Raw genomic sequence first — 21,286 nt, forward strand, 5'->3', positions numbered from 1 at the left:
TTCAAAAATGATTGGCCATGGAATCTCAAAATAACAAAAATCATTCCGATAACAGGAGCGAGAAATAACACGCTCAGTTGATGGCTTGCTCCTCTTGTTTAACTATTTCATTAACTTTGTATTCTTCATATGCAATCCAATCACTCGTGAGTACATCATGATCGAGATGTGGCATGAGTGTGTAAAAGATGACTTTTCATTTGGGTTTGGAGTGAACAAAAGTGGTCAGTATAAGATTGTTAGTGTTAATGAATCTAAACATACATGTCAAGTATACACTTTAGGCACGGGGCAATGGAAAAGCATCCCAATTAGAATATGATACACAATCCTGTGATGTTTTTGTGAATGGGAATATTCATTGGCTAGTATATGACCTTCACCATAACTCTCTTATAGTGCGGAATCTTAGAGTTTCTTGTTTTGATCTTGAAACAGAGTTATTTACTACTTTTTGGGGGGGTTGTTTGTGCTTCACCGATGATGAATCTGATAATGAGATTGAAATATGGTGCATGAAGGAATATGGCAATGACAAATCTTGGACTAGGGATTATGTCACATATAGTGTTTTGTTATTTTCAATTAAACATGTACTTATGCAATTCTAGCGGTAGTGTTGTTAAAGCATGGTTTTTCGGATATCTCACTGAGTCACTTCAAGAAATATGTCACATATATTTAATTGATTATGTGGAGAAAGGCAACGAGTTTGAGGTCATTTGAGGAGATCGAGCTATTCATTGAATAATGATTACCTATATTGCATGATATCTATTTTTGATATATTGAATTAAATGACACAATATGGTTATATACATCACTTACATGCGCTAATTAAACGTACGTTATTGTTTGTGGGTGAGTTTCTTTATGTTTTTATGAGATATAAAATACAATACATGGATTTTTTTAGGCCAAAAAAAGAAGGTGAGATTGGCAATTTAATTTTTGTAGTAATTAGTTTGGGGCAAAAAGACAAGTTGGAACTGAAACAAGCATGAACTCAAAATTAAAATGATGATTTTATAAAGGAAAATATAAATCTTATCATTTCCTATATATTCAATTACGCAGGTAATTTCATTATCAGAAGAAATGGTTTGATTTGTTACTTACAAAGCATATTTATATTTCTAAATCTTGGCTTAGAGTTTTACTAGTAATATTTAGACCAAGAGAATGAAGAAAGCTAGCTCTTGAGTTGAATCTAGAGAAAAACATAGGATCGGGACGTTTTATAATTAATGGAGTAATTTTATAAGTCAAAACGATATTATTTAATACACTTATGTGCCACTAAACGGCCACATCACTGAAATTATTAATATTTGCATATTGCCACATTAAAATTAATACATGTATGCGTTAAAATACTTCTCTCCGACACAATTGCCAAAAATTCAAAATAATATAGTCTTTTTATAATTAATCTTAATGGGTCGGGGCGTCGGCTGCACTAATTTGCCCGGCTTCAAGGATCGGAATTCAATTAGTTTGTCTATTATTTCCTGTCTAAAAAGGAAAGGGTCCATTATACTCATTTCACTTAATTAAAGTTATTAATCTCATCAATGAAATACGATGATTGATGATGTTATGTTTCGTTTATCAAAATCAGTGAATTGTTAAATTCAATGAAACAAGAATACAGAAAAATGGAAAACAATAAATTAACGAGAGTGAATTACATTTGCTAAAATGGCTATAAAACGCAACTCGATTGATAATACATATCTCCTCTAACCAATAGGCTAGAGATTCGAGTAATTACGAAGTGGAAGAGAACGCTCATTGAACTTCTTTATAGCAAAAAGTAAAATGCTAAAATTTATGGAGTTTTTTCTGATTCTCATGGTTTTTATTATTTTTGTTTACTAATAAAAACTTTAATCTATATATTTAACAGCATTACTATGAATATGATTTTTACAATTGGAACTCGTCTCGACTCTCGTTTATTAAGATGCACATTTACTTAGAAAATGATAAAAGAGAGTCGTAAAAATTATTTGGATCATATTCCAGCCCTCTCTCTCTAGGGATTAGAGTTTAAATGGGCCTTTCTTTTATTTAAATGAGTAATTGGGCTGGAGAAATAACTAAAGAAGGCCCAATACCAAATTGAATATTTGGGCTGTATCTCAAATCCTCTTAATTAAAGTATGTTGTACTAGTTAAATGGGTATTTAAGAAAATTAATAAAGTTAGGCTGGTGTCTAATTTCTAAGGACCCAAAATAATTCATTGGGCAAAATTTGTTCCTCTTTCTGTATTCTATCTTTGATGTTTTTGTCTTCATTATCCAACATTTCTCATCAACAACACAACACTGTCTTTTTCATAGTATAACTACTCTTCAATTAAACCTTTTTGACTTATGTCATATTCTTTTCCAGTTTATAACCCATATTCATATGTTTAAATTTTAGTAAATTGGAAGAAAGTAGGAGCAGATGTTTTTTTGAGTTTTCAGCTTTTCCACAGTCTAGACTCTAGAGGGGGAGGGATTATATGGAAAGAGTAAAAAGAAAGAATGTTTGCATCTTGGCATAGCTTCTCATTTGTTGTGGTAAATTTGAGATTGTTATTATACATAAATAGAAGCGTTGGCAGTTTCCAAGAAATCAACTCTCAATTCTTAAATAATAAAATTCCCGCAAAATGGGACTTGATTCCATTTCTGGGCAAAAGGGTGGTACTGCCCCCACAGATGCTAAGTATTAAAAATGACTCCAAATTATAGCTTCTGATTGGTCCACGTCGGACAGTACTCAAGTCAACACTACATTCCAATTCATTAACTAAAAAACATTTGAATTGACTGAAATGTGGTGAGAGGATACATACTGTTAGACATGCCCACCGGTTCCGGTTCCGGCGGTTAAACATGCCCACCGGTTCCGGTTCCGGCGGTTAACCGCCGAACCGGAACCGTGGCCATTTTCCCGAACCGGAACCGTCGGAATTCGGGTCGCGGTCCGGTTCCGGTTCAAGATATTTCGAACCGGAACCGTCACCGAACCGGCGGTTCCGGACGGTTCAGAACCGGCGGTTAACCGGCCGAACCACCGGTTCGGGCGCGTATATCAAGGCATGTGGATGGGGCAGACCGGCGGCAGCTTTTCAGCCGAAAAACCGGCCGGTTCCGGCGGTTTTTGGGTCGTGAACCGGCGGTTAACCGTGAAAACCGGCGGTTAACCGCCGGTTCAGGGGGTTCCGGATGCGGCGCGAGAAACGAGGCGACATGACGCAGCTTTTGCAGACGGTTTCGTTGACCGAACCGGCGGTTTTGTCCCGGAAACCGGCGGTTTTGCCCGGAAACCGGCGGTTCCGGCGGTTTTCCGCCAAAAACCGGCGGTTCCGGCGGTTTTCCGCCAAAAACCGCCGGTTTTGCCGAAAATTAACACTCCATTTCCCCCCATTTTTATCTATAAATACCCCCATCTATCCTCATTTACATTCACCTCACTCTTGTGTGAATAAGAGTTTCTCTCTTCAATCTCCCAATTCTCTCTCATTGTCTCCAATTTCTCATTTGTGCTATTCATTGTGCTTCCATTTAATTACGCAAGTGCTACTCTTATTACGCATTGTTATACACTTATACTTGTTCCCGTAGTTCTATAAGTTGTCTTCCTTTCTCAATTGCTAAAACAAAAAAAAATATTATTCCATATTTCTACATTTCTACATAGCAATATGTCTTCATCCCGAGAAGGTCGTGGTGATAAGGGAAAGGGAAAGGCCAAGAGGCCATCTCGGAGATCCGTTATTGATGAAATTTCTCAAATGAACATGGATGAGTGGCAGGTTAATATTTATTATCTACTAATTTAATTAATTTTGAATTACATTACATTATTGTTCATAATTTTATTTTGTATTTACAATACAAATATTATTTTGTAGGCTCGAGAAGAGCAAGATGTGGCACATGCTATTGCTCTCTCTCGCTCTCAATACCAAGGCGATGCTTATATTGGTACCGGTAGTGGTGCTCCCAGTCGCGGTGCCTATTCCCAACAAAGTCCAACCCCTGTGAATGTTGATGAAGACGATGATGATGATGACGACGAGGAGGAGGGGGAGGAGGTAGAAGAGGTTCAAGAAATGCCACCCCCACCACCACCAAGGAGTCGGCGTGGTAGTCGTGGTCGTGGACAACCTCCTCAACCTCCTAGACCAGCTGAAAGGTCTTTAACCTCAAACATCATGGTGAAACATTTCAAGAAGGTACAAGATAGTAACGATCCTAACACTTATAATGTGTATTGCAACTATTGCGAAAACGTATACACATTCCGAAGGGGTGGAGGATACGGTACATTTACCCGTCACATGGAGAAAGCGCATCCGGTCGAGTTTGGTATCGCTCCAACCCAAACTCAACTCAACTTTCAACATGGAGTCGGGACCGGGAGTGGGACGGGTTCATCCCAAACATCAGGTACGTGTAGCAATACTCTTTTGAAATATGATCACAAAAATGCTCTTAATGTGATGTCTAGATTTGCCGTTATGAAACATTTTCCATTCAATGCTTTTGATAACGATGCTTTTGAGTCGAGTATGCGGCAAGTTTATAATGCCGCTGCAAGAAAATTGAGTCGAACTTCAATGACTCGGGCCGTTGTTCGACAATGCATGGAAAAGAAGGAGCAATTAGGTACGTTTATTATTAACTTAGGGCATAAAGTTTCTATTTGTTCTGATGTGTGGACTGATTGTTTTTGTAAAAATTCATATATGGGCATCACTGTGCATTTCGTTGATCACAGTTGGACTTTAAACAAACGTTTGATTGCATTTCGGGAATTTCCCGCACCACACACTGCACAAGCAATTGCTCAATTGATCATTCAAGTTTTGAATGAATTTCAATTGATCAATAAAATTTTTTCAATTGGTTTTGACAATGCTAGCGCTAACACTGCTAGCATAGATGAACTAATCAGTGCATGTTCTCCTGTTATTGATGGAAAATATTTTCATGTGCGATGTATTGCCCATATTTTGAATTTGTGTGTTCAAGATGCTATCGATTTGTGGCAAAAGTATGTTGATCCTATTAGAACTGTTGTGAAGTTGATTCATAACAAAGCTCCTATTGGTAGAGCTTGGAAGAGATATTGTCATAGTAAGCAATGCAAGTACACCAACTTTCGTTTGGATGTTTCAACTCGTTAGAACTCGACATATGATATGTTGGAGTCGACTTTGAACCACATTGAGTATTTATGTGATTTTTTTAGAAGTTGTCCTCATGTTCCTTCTGATTTGATTTTGATACCCGCTTGTTGGGACCACAGCATGGATTTATTTCGATTATTCCGCGCTTTCAAAAATGCCACTGTTGAGTTATCCGGTGTTTATTATCCTACTTCTGTGCGCGTTTTGGAGCATTGCATGTATGTGGCAATTGGTTTTAAAACTTGTGTGAAAAATACTCAATTCATTGAGTTGAAGGCTATTTTGTTTTAAATGGTTGAAAAATGGTTAAAATATTTTTCACGTATTCCAAATGTATTTTTTATTGCAAAATGCTTGGATCCAAAGTGGAAGTTGCATGGTGTTTATAAAATTTTAGACATGTACTATGGTTGTTTGCACGCTTTGGATTTTTCTCAACTCCGCGAAATGGGCTTGACAAGAGGAGAATGCTTCGAACTAAGTATTCCGGATGTTGATGAAATCAAACTAAGGTTAGATAGTGCACTTCGTTCTCTCTACGCGGAATATGAAATGCGGTATAACACCGCTCACCAGGTACGTGCTCCTCCTAGTCCGTCTACATTTGATTTTGGTGGAGGGGATTTTACCAATATCATGATCGATCCCGACGTAGTATCACAATTGCAAGATCTATACGGTACTACAACCAATAGGACTAGAGCGACTAGTGAATTAGATATATATTTGGATTCGCGCTCTATTTTTCAAGATGCAGGTCCTCCTACTCAACAAATTGACGTCCTTAATTGGTGGGGAACACATGACAAAGAGTTTCCGATACTCTCCATCATGGCTAAGGAGATATTCGCCGTTCCCGCTTCCACCGTCGCCGTTGAATAAGCTTTTAGTGTCGGCGGTTGTGTCCTAGACGACAAAAGGAGCAATCTCTCCGCCAAGAACATGGAAGCCACTATGTTACTTGACGATTGGGCAAAGGCGGACATGAGAGCACAAGAGCCGGATTTCGACTTCCGTGTAGAGAGTGATGGTGAAGAATTTTCTTCCGATGGCGATGACGAGGTCAGAAGCGAGAGCACTCAACATTAGCAATGAGTCGACGGGGGGCAGTGAACGGCGAGCACAGCCGACCAAAAAGGTAAGCAAGGTAAGAGAACTACGTGGGCTTTGATTCCTCAATAAAATTGTGGATACGTAGGCACCTCAACTTAAATTTGAAAAGTTTAACTTCGAAAGTTTAAGTTGAGCTCAAGCCCTTTTCAATTATTTCCCCCCCCCCATTTCATGTTTTTTTATTTGTAATTGTAATGTATCGTTGTTGCGGCTAAGTTGTACTTGAAGATCATTAAAATATATTCCCCATTTGATAAGTATCTTATTGGTGAAAAAGTGGATATCTTTGGGGCAGATGGTACTGGAACACAAATTTATATATGAAATCTGGATGAATGGGGATCAGATTATAGTTTAAAATGGGAAGCTGGGTTAACTGGCCGCCAATGAACCCAGCTTCCCATTTTAAACTATAATCTGATCCTCATTCATCCAGATTCCATATATAAATTTGTGTTCCAGTACCATCTGCCTCAAAGATATCCACTTTTTCACCAAGAAGATATTTATCAAATGGGGAATATATTTTAATGATCTTCAAGTACAATTCTTCTCGGAATCAACCATTTTTTCTTGCAAAATGTTGCCCATTTTCTAAGCAAACACATATCAGCACGCCATATACACATTGCTGCATTTCTAATAGGGGCAATTTGATCTTCCAAAGCAATCAATGCATCTCGAACACACATAGTCAGAACATTATTCAAGCATCTAGCATGGAAAAAATCAGAACAAACTATCTATTAGTGCTAATTTTTTCCATGCTTGAATAATATTCTGACTATGTGTGTTCGAGATGCATTGATTGCTTTGGAAGATCAAATTGCCCCTATTAGAAATGCAGCAATGTGTATATGGCGTGCTGATATGTGTTTGCTTAGAAAATGGGCAACATTTTGCAAGAAAAAAGGGTTGATCCTAAGGTAAGAGAACTACGTGGGCTTTGATTCCTCAATAAAATTGTGGATACGTAGGCAACTCAACTTAAATTTGAAAAGTTTAACTTTGAAAGTTTAAGTTGATCCCAAGCCCTTTTCAATTTTTCCTTTCCCCCCCCCCATTTCATGTTTTTTTTATTTACCTTCTGTCTTCCGAGTCCCACGAGGCGACGACACTTGTAAATTATATTATATTGTTGTATGTTGTTGTATTGTAAATTGTAATGTATCGTTGTCCGTTACAACTCAAAATCAATAAAATTTATTTCATTTTCTCCTTATTCGTCTTATTTGTGCTTGAATTATGCATTGTCTTGTTCCGATTTATTGTATAAAGCCAAATTTCAAATTTTAAAAAAAAAATAATAGAACCGGCGAAACCGCCGGTTCGAAAACCGGAACCGCCAAAACCGCCGGAAAACCGGCGGTTTCGAACCGGAACCGGAACCGTGAAATAGCCTCACGGTTCGGTTCCGGTTCCGCTATCGACCGGACCGGAACCGGCGGTTCCGAACCGGAACCGTCGGTTCATGAACCGTGGGCAACTCTACATACTGTTATAATTAATGTTATGTTTATGTTGAAATATTTAAGGGGAAAATAGAATTTATTTGGTGCATGTAAATAAGTAGAGGGAATGTATGGATAAGTTGTACTTAATATGAATGTGTATGGTATATATATATATAGTCGACTATATATATAGAGGTTTCATTAATAATAGTACTACACGCTTTCGATGTTGTACTAACACGGACATATATTGATTAACACAAAATTTTTATGATATTCACAAATGCATGCTTGCAAGAATTTCGAGGAAAGAGCTAGAATGGCAAAAACAAACCAAAGTTAGGAAGGTTCGGTAATTGATCTCTTATAGTTTTATCTGCAAATTGCAGACGCAAAGGATATATATTCCTGGTTACGTTAAATTATCGAAAAGATAATGAAATTTGAACAAATATTAGTTGGTTTTATAATATTAGAAATAAGCTGAAAAAATATGAAGTTTGAAATTGGTATCAATTTATATCCCACGATAACTTTTTTTTGAAATTATATTTGAAATGGTAGATGAGAAATCATACGTGGGAGTCACCGTAAATGATCTTAGCCATTCATAAAGAAAAACGTTATTTGATTAAAAACATAAACAAAACTCCGTTTAATACATTAAACATAGGTAGCTAATTTTTTTTTTACTTGAGATAAGTATAATCAAACAAAAGCCAAATTTTATGACTTCCCTATTACATATATGGGCGTTAGAGCATCCACAACCGTGCTCTTGCCAGCGGCACGGTTGTGGGCCCGGGCGGTACTATTCATGCCTGCTCTCTGGCAAGAGCACAACACCCACAACTGTGCTCTTCCGCAAGGACGAGCACAATTAATATAAAATTCAATTACACAAAAACATTTCCATAATATTAAAATTCATTTAAAACCCACAATAAATATTACAAATGACAAATAAAATTAAACATTGCATAATTAAAATCCTAAAAATTAAAAATTACATAATTAAAATCCTAAAAATTAAAAATTACATAATTAAAATCCTAAAAATTAAAAATGACACTACTCGTTGCCGAATTTCGCCCACATGTGGTTGATTAGGTCTTCTTGTAGTTGATTGTGGATTCGAGTATCGCGCATTGTGTGTCTTGTCTCGATCCTCTGGCCAACCGTCGTATGCTCGCCTCGGCGTAGGGGAGACCTCGCTGTTGAGCTTCCGGCTTCGTCCTCGTCGTAGAAGCTAGCCGCCCTCGGCCCTTCGTCGGCTATAATCATGTTGTGTAATATAATACACGTGAACATGATGTCGGCGATATTATTCACGTACCACAGCCGAGCCGGGGCCTTCACAATGTTGAATCGAGCTTGAAGGACCCCGAAGGCTCTTTCGACATCTTTCCGCGCTGACTCTTGACGCTGCGCAAAAAGAACCCGTCTCGGGTCGTGCGGGTTGTGGAGCGTCTTCACGAACGTCGACCATCTTGGGTAGATACCATCGGCGAGATAGTAACCCATGCGGTATATATTTCCGTTGATGGTGAAGTCGATCGCCGGTGCTACACCATTCATCACGTGCGGACAATGTGTTGACAATTCGCATGAACAAGCGCTTTGACATGCGAAAACGGCGCCTGAAGTAATCTGCCGGAAACCGCGGCTGGTCGGCAAAGTAGTCGGCAACGAGCCTTTCGTGGGCTCCCTCCCGGTCACGATGGATGTACCGTCGATTTGATCTGGTTCGTTGAGGAGGAGGAGCAGGGGTATTCGCCGCGACATATGCTTCGTAAGCGGCACGATGTTGTTCGTAGTATTCTTGTTCTTCGCGTTCCGCTTCCGCCATAATATGGGTGAAATCCATTTGAGATTTTGAGTGGGGGATGAATGTGTTGATAGTTTGTATGAGAATTATGAATGAGAGATGAATGAGAGATGATTTGATGTGATAAATGGATGATGAATGTGTGTATTTATAGATGATTTTGGGGAAAAAAAAATAAAAAAAAATCAAAAAAATTCAGAAAAAACGGGAAAAAAACGGCCATATTTTTGGGATTTGGAAAATATTTTTTTTTTATTTTTTAGCATTATTTATAATTAAATACCGATTTTTAAAAAAAAAAATAAAAAAAGTTTAAACACAACGGCTATGCTGTTGACGAATGGGAGCGCGCCACGTGTGCGTCCGCTGGCACGGACGTGCTCGATACATCGAGCAGCGCCGTGCCAGCGGCGCGGCTGCAGCGGCGGCGGTCCTGCGCCTTGCCAACGGCGCGGACGGCGGTGGCGTCTTTCGCCACCGCTGCGGATGCTCTTAGTCAAGAAATAAATGTATTCTGTAATAAGAGTTACTCCTTGTTTGGGTCACTGTCCTTTTTTTGTTTTATTTTAATGTTTAATTTATTTCTGTTTTTTTTTGAAGGAAGCAAACACATCTTATTTATAATTTTCTTTTAAGAGCTTCTATTGTGAGTGGGTTTGCTACTCCTTTATTTGTAGTAGTATATATCTTTTTTTTATTGTTGGTGATGACACATGGCACCAAATCAAGGAGGGTGCTCATTTGTGTTCGGAATTAATGCGTACACATAAATAGAATCGTACATCGGACCTAACACGTCTTATAAATTTGGAATTTATTTATGCTAAACCTTAATCCTAAATACTCCAATCTAAAGCAAAAATTTGGTGGTTCAGATACTAACACGTTATGCATGAGTTAATAAAAAGTATAAAAATAGAGGAGATTATATTGAAATTTGCACGATGACTTGAAATTTGCACGGTGTCATAATAACTTGAAATTATCACCGTAGCGCGACCGGTAGCAACTAGTCCGGTGGCATTGAAATTTGCACGGTGTCATAATAACTTGAAATTTGCACAATGTCATAATGACTTGAAATTATCACCGCAGCGCGACTGTAGCAACTAGTGCGGCGGCCTCAAAATATGTACTCCCATACTGATTAATCTCAAAATAAGTTAATCTTTAACAACTGATTAATCTTTAACTTGTGAATCTCATTCTTCCCATATTCAAAATTAATTAATTAATCTTTACTTATGAATCTCCTTATCCCATATTCAAAATTAATCACAGATAATCTCAAAATAAGTTAATCTTAAAAAGCTAAACAAGTTTATTTCAGTTAAGGTTGGCTATATATCTTGTAACAGAAATCATTATCATAACATGTTAGACCATAATCAAACCTAAATCTCCTGTCTTAACGCAAGTAGACCAACTTTTCATTTGAGGCCTTAAATACACAAAGAATGAGATCTTCCGACGTCGTCGTAATCTAATCTACGATTTCACGTTGCACGAGGGATCCCCTGACGACTCACATACGCATCAGAGGATCTCGAAACCTACAACTGCACATCACACGCACGCCACGACCACCAAAGGTTAGAATTCGAGTAGTATTCGGGTACCCATCTTTTTTCACATGTACAGTGTTAGTTGAACGATCCCGTCACAAGCCGAGTGCGAGCTCGGCCCAAGCCAACGACGACTTCATCTCCGCCGATATGGATGTGTCGATCCCATTCTCCAAGGTCGAGCACAGCTCCCGCATGGTCGTCCTCCGGCTCGAGTTAGGATGGATGCACAGGTTCACCACCTCGCATATCACTTTGAGGTCCTCGTATCGGAAATGCTTCAGCTCGCGATCCACTACGTACGACATCACGTCCGGGATTTCCAAGAACTCTTTTGCCTGCAGTCGAAAAGCAATAGACCCGTGTTCATATAATCAAGACGTGTTACGACAAATAAAAGAGTCGGTCGTGAATCGTGATCGCTCACCCAGTCGACTAAGCAGCCTTTCTCTTTGCAATACGGAGGCCTTCCACTCACAATCTCGAGTAAGAGAATCCCGAACGCGTAGATGTTTCCCTGCACGTCTAGATGACGACCCTCCATCGAGCTCGGAAGGATGCAAACCGCTCCTTCGTTGCTTATCGTCCCTGAGCTCTTCTCTGATCTCGAGATGATCGTCTTCCAGCATTCGAAATCAACGAGCTGAGGGAAACACAATCACACGACTTAGTAATTTACACAGCACAACACGAGTAGGTAAGTAGGCAACCTCACCTTAGGGGAGAAGTCGTCGGTCAGATAGACGGAACTAGAATTCAACTCCGATATAGTAAACGGAGGGTCGAGCTGCGTGTGCAGATAGTTAAGCCCCCGAGCAATCCCGATGATAATTTTCATTCGCCGCGTCCAAGAAAACTGGCATCCTTCCCCATCTGCAAAAGCGAATCACATAGGCTCATTTATAAGCAAACGACTCTGTTTCCTAGATTCGAGATATGAAACTCGGAACTCACAGTGAAGGTGTTCGTGAAGTGTCCCGTTAGATGCATACTCGAACACCAGCATCCTCGTAAACGGGCTGCTTTCTCTGCAATAGCCAAGCAGTTTCCCGGTGTTTTCATGGTTTAATCTAGCTAAGTCAGCCACCTGGTCCATGAAAGCAGCTCGTTGTCGATAAATATCAAGATCATCGAACATGCTCGTTTAAACGTATCAAGAAAGGCATACCTCTTTTTGAAAGTAAAGCTCCAGATAACCTGTCCATTGATCTTCTTTGATACAGAAAGATATCACAGCAATCTCGGGGCCGCCTTTCACAGTGCCTTTGTACACCACGCTATCCGGAGACGAACCGATGATGTTGCTGAAATCCTCACAGGCTAACTCGAGCTCTTCTCTGCTATATCTCACGACATCCTTCATCGCCTCAGAATCTGCACGAGCAATCAAGAACCAAGAATTTGTTTTCATGATCGCTTTGAATAGGTTCGAATAAGCACGCTGACACAAACACGAACCTATGTACATGGTCATGTAATCTTTTGTGCTCGAAGACTTCTTCCACGGAATAATGATCGAAGGCCGTCTCTTCCACTTGTGAGCGATGGTTAAAACAGCAACAACAAAGAGCGAACCAATCAAGAACCCCGTCACTATTTCAAGAACCAAGATCCACACTGGTTTTGAGCTCCTCGATTGATGTCCAGACGGCCGATCTTCGACAGGCCTGTGCTTCGTGTTGACTCCCGTGTGAGTTTTATTAGGTGAAGCAGCACCTGCACCCGCATTTCAAGATTCATTGGTATACACGTATCATCATGACATAAGTTCAGCAACGTGCAAAAGCTACAGGGTTTACCACATTGCGCAGCAGGACGCTGCTTGGGATCCTTATCTTGAAGGCAATTTCCAAGAAAACTTGATCTATTATACGAAAAACAAGAATGTTAAAAACAAAATAATGGTAATGAAACATCAAACATACAATATAAATATACAGTAAGTACCTAGGTACGTAGTCCAAGCAACCGGGAATGCTTCCAACGAAGAAGTTGTGTGATAAGTCGAATACTTTCAATTGGGAGGCTCCGCAAAACCCCAAATGGCTGGTATTCGAGGCATACCTAAACGAAGCATGCCAGTTATGAGCAGTACTATTCCTAGTCTAGTAAATGCAGTGCAGACATTTTCACGCCCTAAGAAATTTGACAACGAACATTTACTTCGATTCAAAAAGCAAACACCTACAGAATCTTGGTATCGTTAGCTAAACCAAATACAACATCTATAAATCCACAACTGTGAAGGGAGTTCTTATTGGAGAAATTGACTTTGACAACATAGCAAACATATTTCGTTCGACAAAAAGCTACAAATCAAATGATATAGACGAGCATTAGAAAAAACAGACCAGTGATTGGGATCTGTCCAGACTCCCTTACAGATATGAAGCACAAGCTGTAGTATATTTGAGGATCGATAAAGCTCGCCACTTACATTCCATGCTTGACAGGCGAAAAATCAGAGCCATTCGCAGCAGGGATAGTTCCTAGAAGCTTGTTTCTATCGAGCCGAAGCTCGTCAAGGTATCTTAGGGTCCCGAGTTCGTAAGGCAATTTCCCAGTTAACACATTGGACTGAAGGTTTCTGCAAAAAGGAAAAAACATATAAACCAACAAAGATCATACAAAATCCACAATGCAACTTCATATCCAACACTAATTTCCTCGCACATTTTCTGGATGCCGGTTAAGTTACCAATCTCGTGTGGGATTGAGCCTGTCAGCTGGTTCGACCCCAAATCCAACACTCTGAGGTTCGTCAACCGGCCAATCTCCTTAGGTATGGTACCAATCAACAAATTCCCATGCAAAAGTCTGTCAAAATCAAGAGGGGACTCGTTCAACACAATCGCCATGCCACAGTTGAAAAACTACTAACGGCCTAATGGGATAGAAAGCTTACAACTCTTGCAAGGCAGAGAGCTTGTGAAACTCCGGTGCAATAAACCCTTTTATAGATGCATCAGATATATTACTGCACAATTACAACCAGCAAACTATACCATCAAAGATCCATTTTTTCAAGAAATGTAGCATATCCAAACATCATAGCTCATTGCATTACACATACTGAAATCGAAATCTTACATCTTTACAACGTGGTCTCCCGCGTTCGAGCAATAAACGCCGGACCAATTGCAAGGATCTGAAACAAGAGGGTTCCAATTTGACAGCACCAGCAAAGGGTCCTCAAATATAGCTCTCTTGAAAGCAGTCAAAGCTTCAACTATAACAAAATCCAGAATTTTCTTTGGTCACTAAAGATTAAACTCTCTGTACTTCATATACAAGATTTAAAATTTAAGATCTTAGAGAGATAATCACAAGCATACTTCTTGAGAAGAGTAATTCTCAATCACAAATCAAGATCTGTGAACTCTTGGAAGCTGAAAATTTACCTTCATTTGAGGGAAATGCGAAGCAATCTGTGAAGAAGAGTCCTAAACCGAGCAAAAGAGGTAAAGATATCATCTTTTTTACCACACACAGCCCCTCCACACTCAAGAACTCATCTAAACAACACAACAACCAAAATCAAGTGACCCACAAAAATAAAACTCAAGAAAAAGGGGAAAAAGTACTAAAAAGGGTGAAGCTAAAAAGCAGATGAAGAAGGTGGGTTTACGAAAGAAGAGAAAGAGAAACAAAACCAGAATAAGAAAGCCAAGATTCTGTCTTTTTTTGCACTGAGAATGTGGGGGATTAAAAGATAGCAAGCTTGGCAGCAAATCTTGAATCAAAATCAGTAACTACCGATGAAAGCAAAGGCTACTGGAAAATGAGGAGTTTCCACAAATGAGGAAGACTTGGATTCAAAGAGAGGTGTTTGGTGTCAGAGAGAGAAAGAAAATGGATAAATTGAACAGAAAATCAAGGCTATAGCAGGAAAAAGGAAGAATGTTTTTATGTGATTTTGGTTTTGGGAGTAAAGAAAATGGCATTAAAATGGAATGAATTTGAATTTCTCAGTTATGTTTGATGCTGAAAGATGAGGACAAAGAGACGAACAAGCAGGAAAAAATGGGAGAGGGGTTTAGTGATTAATTAGCTTTTGCTTAAGCTAATCATTGTAATTATGGGATCAAGATTCAAGAACACCCCTTGCTTTCACACTCCTACCTTTGTTCTTTCTTTTTCTTATAATCCATGCATTTTTCTTCTTCTTTTTCAAGTGGCATGTGATCATAATTTTATACTCCATTGTTTATTTTTCCATTTATGGACGACCTTTATTAAATGTAATACTTAAATTTTTATTATATTTTATAAATAGCTATCAGATTCTAATAATTCATTTTACTAATATTTTATAATAAAATTAATGATATAGAACTATAGAAATAAAATTAATAATTGTACTAACTTTTTTTCACTAATTTCTTAAAATATAGTATCTGGTTACAATGGAACATGTAGGGAAGGAAGGAAATATTATTCTAATAATTCCTCTCTGGGATCGCTTTGAAATTCTGAAACAATAATTTTCTCTGTTTTATTGAGATAATAGAGGACTTTGATTTTGGATTCAAATATGAGAGAGCATATTGAATTCATAATCCTAAATCTAGTTGATGAAATTGAATTCAAATATGAGAAATTATACTTTTATGTGGTTATGTCCATCTCATATTTTGATTTACCGATCAGCTATTTATTTATTATATCATTTGATTAATAGATAGAATTATGTGATGGGGGTTAGATAAATTGTCCCAAAGGAGATATAATTTCCATAATTTGAAACTAATTTCTTGAATGTTGATATTATATTTAAGATTGCGTAGTACACAACTAATTACATTATACGTATATTTTAGATAAAAAAAACATTTATTGAAAAGATTCTATATGTAGTAGTATATCAAATATTGGAGTCATATCTATATGGGCTATACTAATGCATATAATAATTATGCAAAAACATGTAATTTTGGTGGTATATATTTGTTGTTTAAAATCATGACATAAAACAGTACTAATAATTTAATTAGCAAAATTATTTGTGACGGTGATTTTTCGCTTAATCAAAATTGTAGTAATGGGTGAATAGACTTTAATAGGTAGGAAAAAGTAGTATACTTTTAAACAGCTGTTAACAACCTAATTAGCTGTTAATGAATTAGGTGCAAAGCTTATGGTAAATAAGCTTTAAGTCCACACCAAAAACTTATGTATAAAATATAGTATTTCGATTTCAATCTTTGTCTTAAGTCTATTATCAGTTGTCTGGAGTATTTAATTTAATACTTTTGTTACATATGCGTATTCGTGTTTTTATAAAAATGAATGTCGTAAAGCTCATGGATAATATAGTATGTAATTCTCATTTCTTTTAAGATAATATAATTTCAATAAATTTCGAGAAACCCAATTAGCTATTATATCCCCTCGGATATCTAGTCTCTAGATTTGTAACTATTGGCATTAAAAGTTTATGAATATTTTAATTTCCGTTTCATTCTTATTACATACTACTAGTATTTTTTTTAATAATAATAATACTATAAACAATGTTTATTTCGTTAAAGATGACGAAAAAATACAGCCGCTCCCCCCGTCCCACATGTCTGTATTAATTGGTTTAATTAAAGATAATAAAATTTAATACGAATACATTAATTTAATTTTAAATTTACAGACAATACAATTGTTGAATGATGTCTCAGTCACACTCTGAGACAATTATTTTTTTAGCGTTTTGAATTTGAATATATTCTAATGAGATGGTAAGTTTCAAGTGAAAGTAATAAAATAAATGAGTTAGGCCATAGTCTCATTTTCATCAAAAACTTATTTCATCTCATTAATAATAAATACTAATACACAAATTTATAAAATTTCTATTTATTTATTCATAAAAATCTTCATACAATTCCATACTCAAAGTCGGGTATCATTTTATGAGGTTTGATTGAAGATGGATGTCATCATATAATTCCATACAATTCAATAATTATTTAGAAATAAATTAATAAAACAATTAGTTAGACTTTTCTTGGTACGTCAAGTTTGAAGGTGTGGGTTTAGTCTTTCTTTAATAGCACTTCGCATGTGCACTTTCGATCCTTTCTTTGACCCTTTTATGTTTGCCTCCTTCTTCATTGGAATATTTATTGTCTTCATATTTCATTATCAACACTTTTTCAATTTCTTTTGAAGTTTCATACAAATTATTTGACTCCTATAATTTGAAGTTTGCTGCAATTATTAAACTTTCTTTTGACTCCTGTAATTTATATAGAGAGTATTCTTAAATATTGAAATTTGCTACAATCATATTTTAAAAGCGTTATGCTACTAATTAATTATTTGCTCTGAACTAGAAAATGAAGTCGTTATTTATTACTATGATATAACTTGAGTTTTATAACACATAGAAAAATATACATATATGTCACCAAACATGCATTAAAAAAAGGTTGGACCAACCAATTAATTGAATGATGCTTATGTCCATAATTCCACATAGTCTTATTTTCTATGTACATATTGTGGTAAACATCATATACTTCAAATAAAGGAGCATACCTTACTTCCCAAAATTATGATTTGGTTGTTATGCTGTCCCATTCGAATTTCTGATGTTTGTAAATGCACAAAATAAATGTAGATCAACACACAATGGATTTACGTGGTTCGATTTACTGAGGTAAATCTACGTCCACGGGAAGAAAAGGGGGCAGAGTTGTATTGCTTGATCTGTTTTCTACAGCTTACAAATACAAACTTGCTATTTGCTATATGGTGTTTTATCTCTAGAGAGCTTAACCTTTTTCTACCAGATCTAAGTTCTATTTATACAATGAACTAAGATCGTGGCTTGCATCACCACTAAGTCGTGGATGTCGTGTAGGTCATGGCCTACGATCGTGGCCTGAGTTGACACCACGTGGTAGTGGGTGTGTTGGAAGTTGTGGAAATCCTGCATGGGTCCACTAACTCCTTGTTCGGTCGAATACTGAGACCGAACTGCTTTGGTTGCCGATCTGAGAGCTTGGTGCCGACTTGAGAGCAGAGCTTGATTGGTTGGCTTTTACCGAGCTGTAGGCTGAGGCCGAACTCTTTGGTAATGCCGAACTCATACTCTTCCTTGGGCTTTGGGTTGATGGGCCGTCACTGCTGTTGGGCTTGTTTAGTACTCCATCACTACCCCCCCCCGAAAAGCGAAGTGAATCACTTCGGCGAAGCGAGTCACTTCGGCACTCTGGATAAGGGTACGGGGGAGGCTGAAGTCAGGGGACGTGCCTTGCGCGTGACTGCATTAAATGCGGCATTAAATGCGACAGTAAAATCCGGCCGTCGAATCCTGAAAAGGTGGGATATGAAACGGTGCGATGATTTGAAATTTTTTCCAAATCTGATAAATACCGCCTTTCTTCATCTTTTGAACACCTTTGCTATTGGCTTCTTCTGCACTCTCTATCTTTTGCGTGAAAAATTTCCTTCCGCTTTCAAAGATTTCCTCAGATTTTGCAAAGAGTAAGGACCATGTCTGCTTCTTCTTCGTCTGAGTCTGGTAGCGGTGGAAAAGGGGGTAAGGGGTCTTCTAGCCGGAAAGAATCCGGGGAGAAGACCGTAGAGTATTTTCACAGTATCTTGAGTAAGGATACTGTGATATCCCTTCATGAAAAATACTCTTTTCCTGGGGGGAAAGCGGTGGTTCCCGATGATGATCATAGGGCTAACGACCCGCCGGAGGGTTATGCCACCGTTTACGAAGCCTGCTTAGAATGCGGGCTTCGTTTTCCTCTTCCCCCACCTTTTGTAGAGCTTCTTGATTTTTTTCAACTCCCTTTAGGTCAGGTGACTCCGAACTCTTGGAGGCACTTATCGGCTTTTGCTGCCGAACTGCGTAGGCTAGATAAGGATCTGTCTCTGAGGGCAATCCTTAATTTTTTCCAGTTTAAAAGGAAAGGATCTTGGTTTTACTTGATCCCCTTACAGCCTTTTAGGGCCTTCTGCAAAACCAAGTGGCCGAAATGGCAAAACCGTTTCTTTTTTTATAATAGGACTTCGGCTCCGGGCTTTCCTTGGAGAAGGCCGAAGTCCGTGATTCCCCATCCTCGGTTAGAACCGTTGGCCGAGCTCGAGGGCGAGCTCAATAAGATTCCTATGATTAGGAAACAGTATTCGGAAACTGAGCTCGTCAAGGGCGACCTCGTGTTCAATATCTCGTCTTCGGACGAAGAGGCCGAGGGTGAGGATTTCTCTTTATCTTTATGCTCTACTGCTTTAACGAAGAAAACTAACCTTGTTTTCTTGCTTTTTGGCAGTGTTCATGCTGAACAAGGCTACCCGAAAATCTTCGGAGTCCCAGGAGCCGGAGAGGCCGAAAACCACCAGCTCGGCGTCTGATGCCGAGAGGACTCCGAAAAGGCAAAAAACCTCTTCGGATCCGAAGAAGCCGGAGTCGACTTCGGCAGAGGGGAAGGGGAGGGCCCAGAAGCCCCCGAGAGCGCCAGAAAAGGACGTGGTCTTGGCGCCTCCTTCGGAACATATCTGTGAGCCGTTTTTATGGCCCACGGACTTTGCCGAGGTGAATTCTCTTCTTGACTTTATGGTCTTGCTTTTTTCCTGTATTTTTTGTGGCCCCTTTGTTGACTTTTTTCTTTATCCATTTTCAGAGGAACGATATGCTCTCCAAGCTCGTCGCCGTCGAGCTCTCCAAAGCGTCCAATGACTATGCTGAGATGCAGAGGAAGTTGGCGGCTGCTTGTCATCGGGCCGAACAGGCTGAGGCTAACTTTGAGAAGGCCAGAGCTGCTAGGATTTCGGCCCAGGATGAAGCTCAGTTTGCCAAAAACCAGCTCGTCATCCAGCGAGAGCAGACGAAACGGAGTGATGCTGCCGCCGTGGTCGCCCAGGGGGAGGCTCTCCGTGTTTACACGGAGAAACTCTTTTTGAGCAGCCAGTTCTCGGCTTTTGTCGGTAGTCTGGTAAGGCTAATTACCGATAAGGGCGAGCAGGGGGCCGACGTCGTGCTACCTCTGTACAGCCGAGAGATAGCAGCTCGGCTTCAGAATCTGCCGCTCCTTGAGGAGCTCGCTTCGTCCTCGGTCCTGCTTTCTGCAGACCGAGTCCGGAGTTGTCGAGCTGATCGGGACGAGAACCTGGAGGCTATCTTTGCCTCCGTGGGACCCGTTTCACCCGCTTCGACTTACAACGGAGAGGGTGAGGCCGAGCCGCTGGAGCAAGAGGTCGGCGATAAGCAGGCCGATCAGGAGGCGCAGCAGATCGGCTACGGTGGCGCCGAGCAGGCTGGGGAGAGCAAGGAGGCAGAGGCTGAAGCTGAAGCAGATAAGGAGAAGGAAGCTGAACCTCACCGAGAAGGCGGAGACGAAGCTAGCGAAGTATGATTTCGTCTCCCTTCTCTTAGTTTAGTTTCTTCCTTTATGTAAAATGGCCTTGAAGCCCTCCTTGTATAGAAAAATTTTTTTCTTATGAATGAAAAAATTCTTCTTTCTGCTCTTGTGTCTTCGTTTAGCCTTTCGTACTCTCTTACTCCTGTTGTGGTTTACTACCTGCTCGGTAAGCTGAAATGCCGAACTGACGTAGCTGCTTTGTATTCTTAACTCTCAAGGAGCTGGAGATACTTCACTGGAAACGGCTGTACTCTTCGGCTTTAGACGAAGCTGAGAAAAGAGCTATAGCCGATCAGACGAAGAATGACGAGCTTCTGGCTCGTTTAGTGAAGCTGGAGGCCGATAATAAGGACTTAGAGTCCGATAAGAATGATCTGGAGGCCGAGCTGAATACGACCATTGCTGAGAGGACTGCGTACGAGGATTACATCCGTGTGCGCGGGGGAATGACCATATCAGAAGTTCAGGAACGAGTTGACGAACTGTGGGAGGAGTATAATGTACTCCGGAGGAACAATGCGCTGGAGAGCTCGGCTTGCCAACAAGTCGTGAAATCATTGCGGCGCTGGGCTTCTCGGTACGACATTGTTCTTGCCCGGCGTCCCTCAATTGAGAGATTCCTCCGGCATTTCCCGCCAACAGATGCTAGTACTCCAGCTCAAACCTCTGATTCACTTGCTCAAAACCCTACTCCAAGTCAGCAACGAACTCAGGGACAACCGGAGACGTCAAGTCGAGGACGGACTGAAGTTCGCAGAGGAGCTGTGG

At 39.4% G+C, this 21,286-nt stretch overlaps 1 protein-coding gene across 2 annotated transcripts; it reads right to left on the minus strand.

The window, feature by feature from the left end:
* Positions 1-10,885: 10,885 nt before the first annotated feature.
* Positions 10,886-15,258, minus strand: LOC121800109 (probable LRR receptor-like serine/threonine-protein kinase At1g63430). Of its 2 annotated transcripts, XM_042199673.1 has the most exons (14): positions 14,807-15,258; positions 14,555-14,668; positions 14,244-14,382; positions 14,059-14,130; positions 13,827-13,970; positions 13,591-13,740; positions 13,101-13,217; positions 12,953-13,017; positions 12,612-12,869; positions 12,322-12,527; positions 12,108-12,240; positions 11,869-12,026; positions 11,581-11,796; positions 10,886-11,491 (listed from the first exon to the last, which is right to left on the minus strand). In XM_042199673.1, exons 2-14 carry the CDS (start codon positions 14,625-14,627, stop codon positions 11,249-11,251), a joined length of 1,974 nt encoding a protein of 657 aa, XP_042055607.1. In that variant the 5' UTR covers positions 14,628-14,668; positions 14,807-15,258; the 3' UTR covers positions 10,886-11,248. The 2 variants fall into 2 exon arrangements, with proteins under 2 accessions (XP_042055607.1, XP_042055605.1); XM_042199671.1 differs by having other exon boundaries at positions 14,555-15,258.
* Positions 15,259-21,286: the final 6,028 nt, after the last annotated feature.

This window comes from Salvia splendens, chromosome 4, assembly GCF_004379255.2.
Source record: "Salvia splendens isolate huo1 chromosome 4, SspV2, whole genome shotgun sequence".
Taxonomy (NCBI): Eukaryota; Viridiplantae; Streptophyta; class Magnoliopsida; order Lamiales; family Lamiaceae; genus Salvia; species Salvia splendens.

What these genes read in the sequence shown, in the direction of transcription:
- LOC121800109 (XM_042199673.1), bottom strand. Translation starts at nt 14,627, where the DNA reads ATGATATCTTTACCTCTTTTGCTCGGTTTAGGACTCTTCTTCACAGAT. An exon ending in GGAGACCACGTTGTAAAGAT is followed by an intron (nt 14,131 to 14,243) that starts GTAAGATTTCGA and finishes GTAATTGTGCAG; the next exon opens with TAATATATCTGATGCATCTA. An exon ending in ACTTCACGAACACCTTCACT is followed by an intron (nt 12,027 to 12,107) that starts GTGAGTTCCGAG and finishes TCGCTTTTGCAG; the next exon opens with ATGGGGAAGGATGCCAGTTT.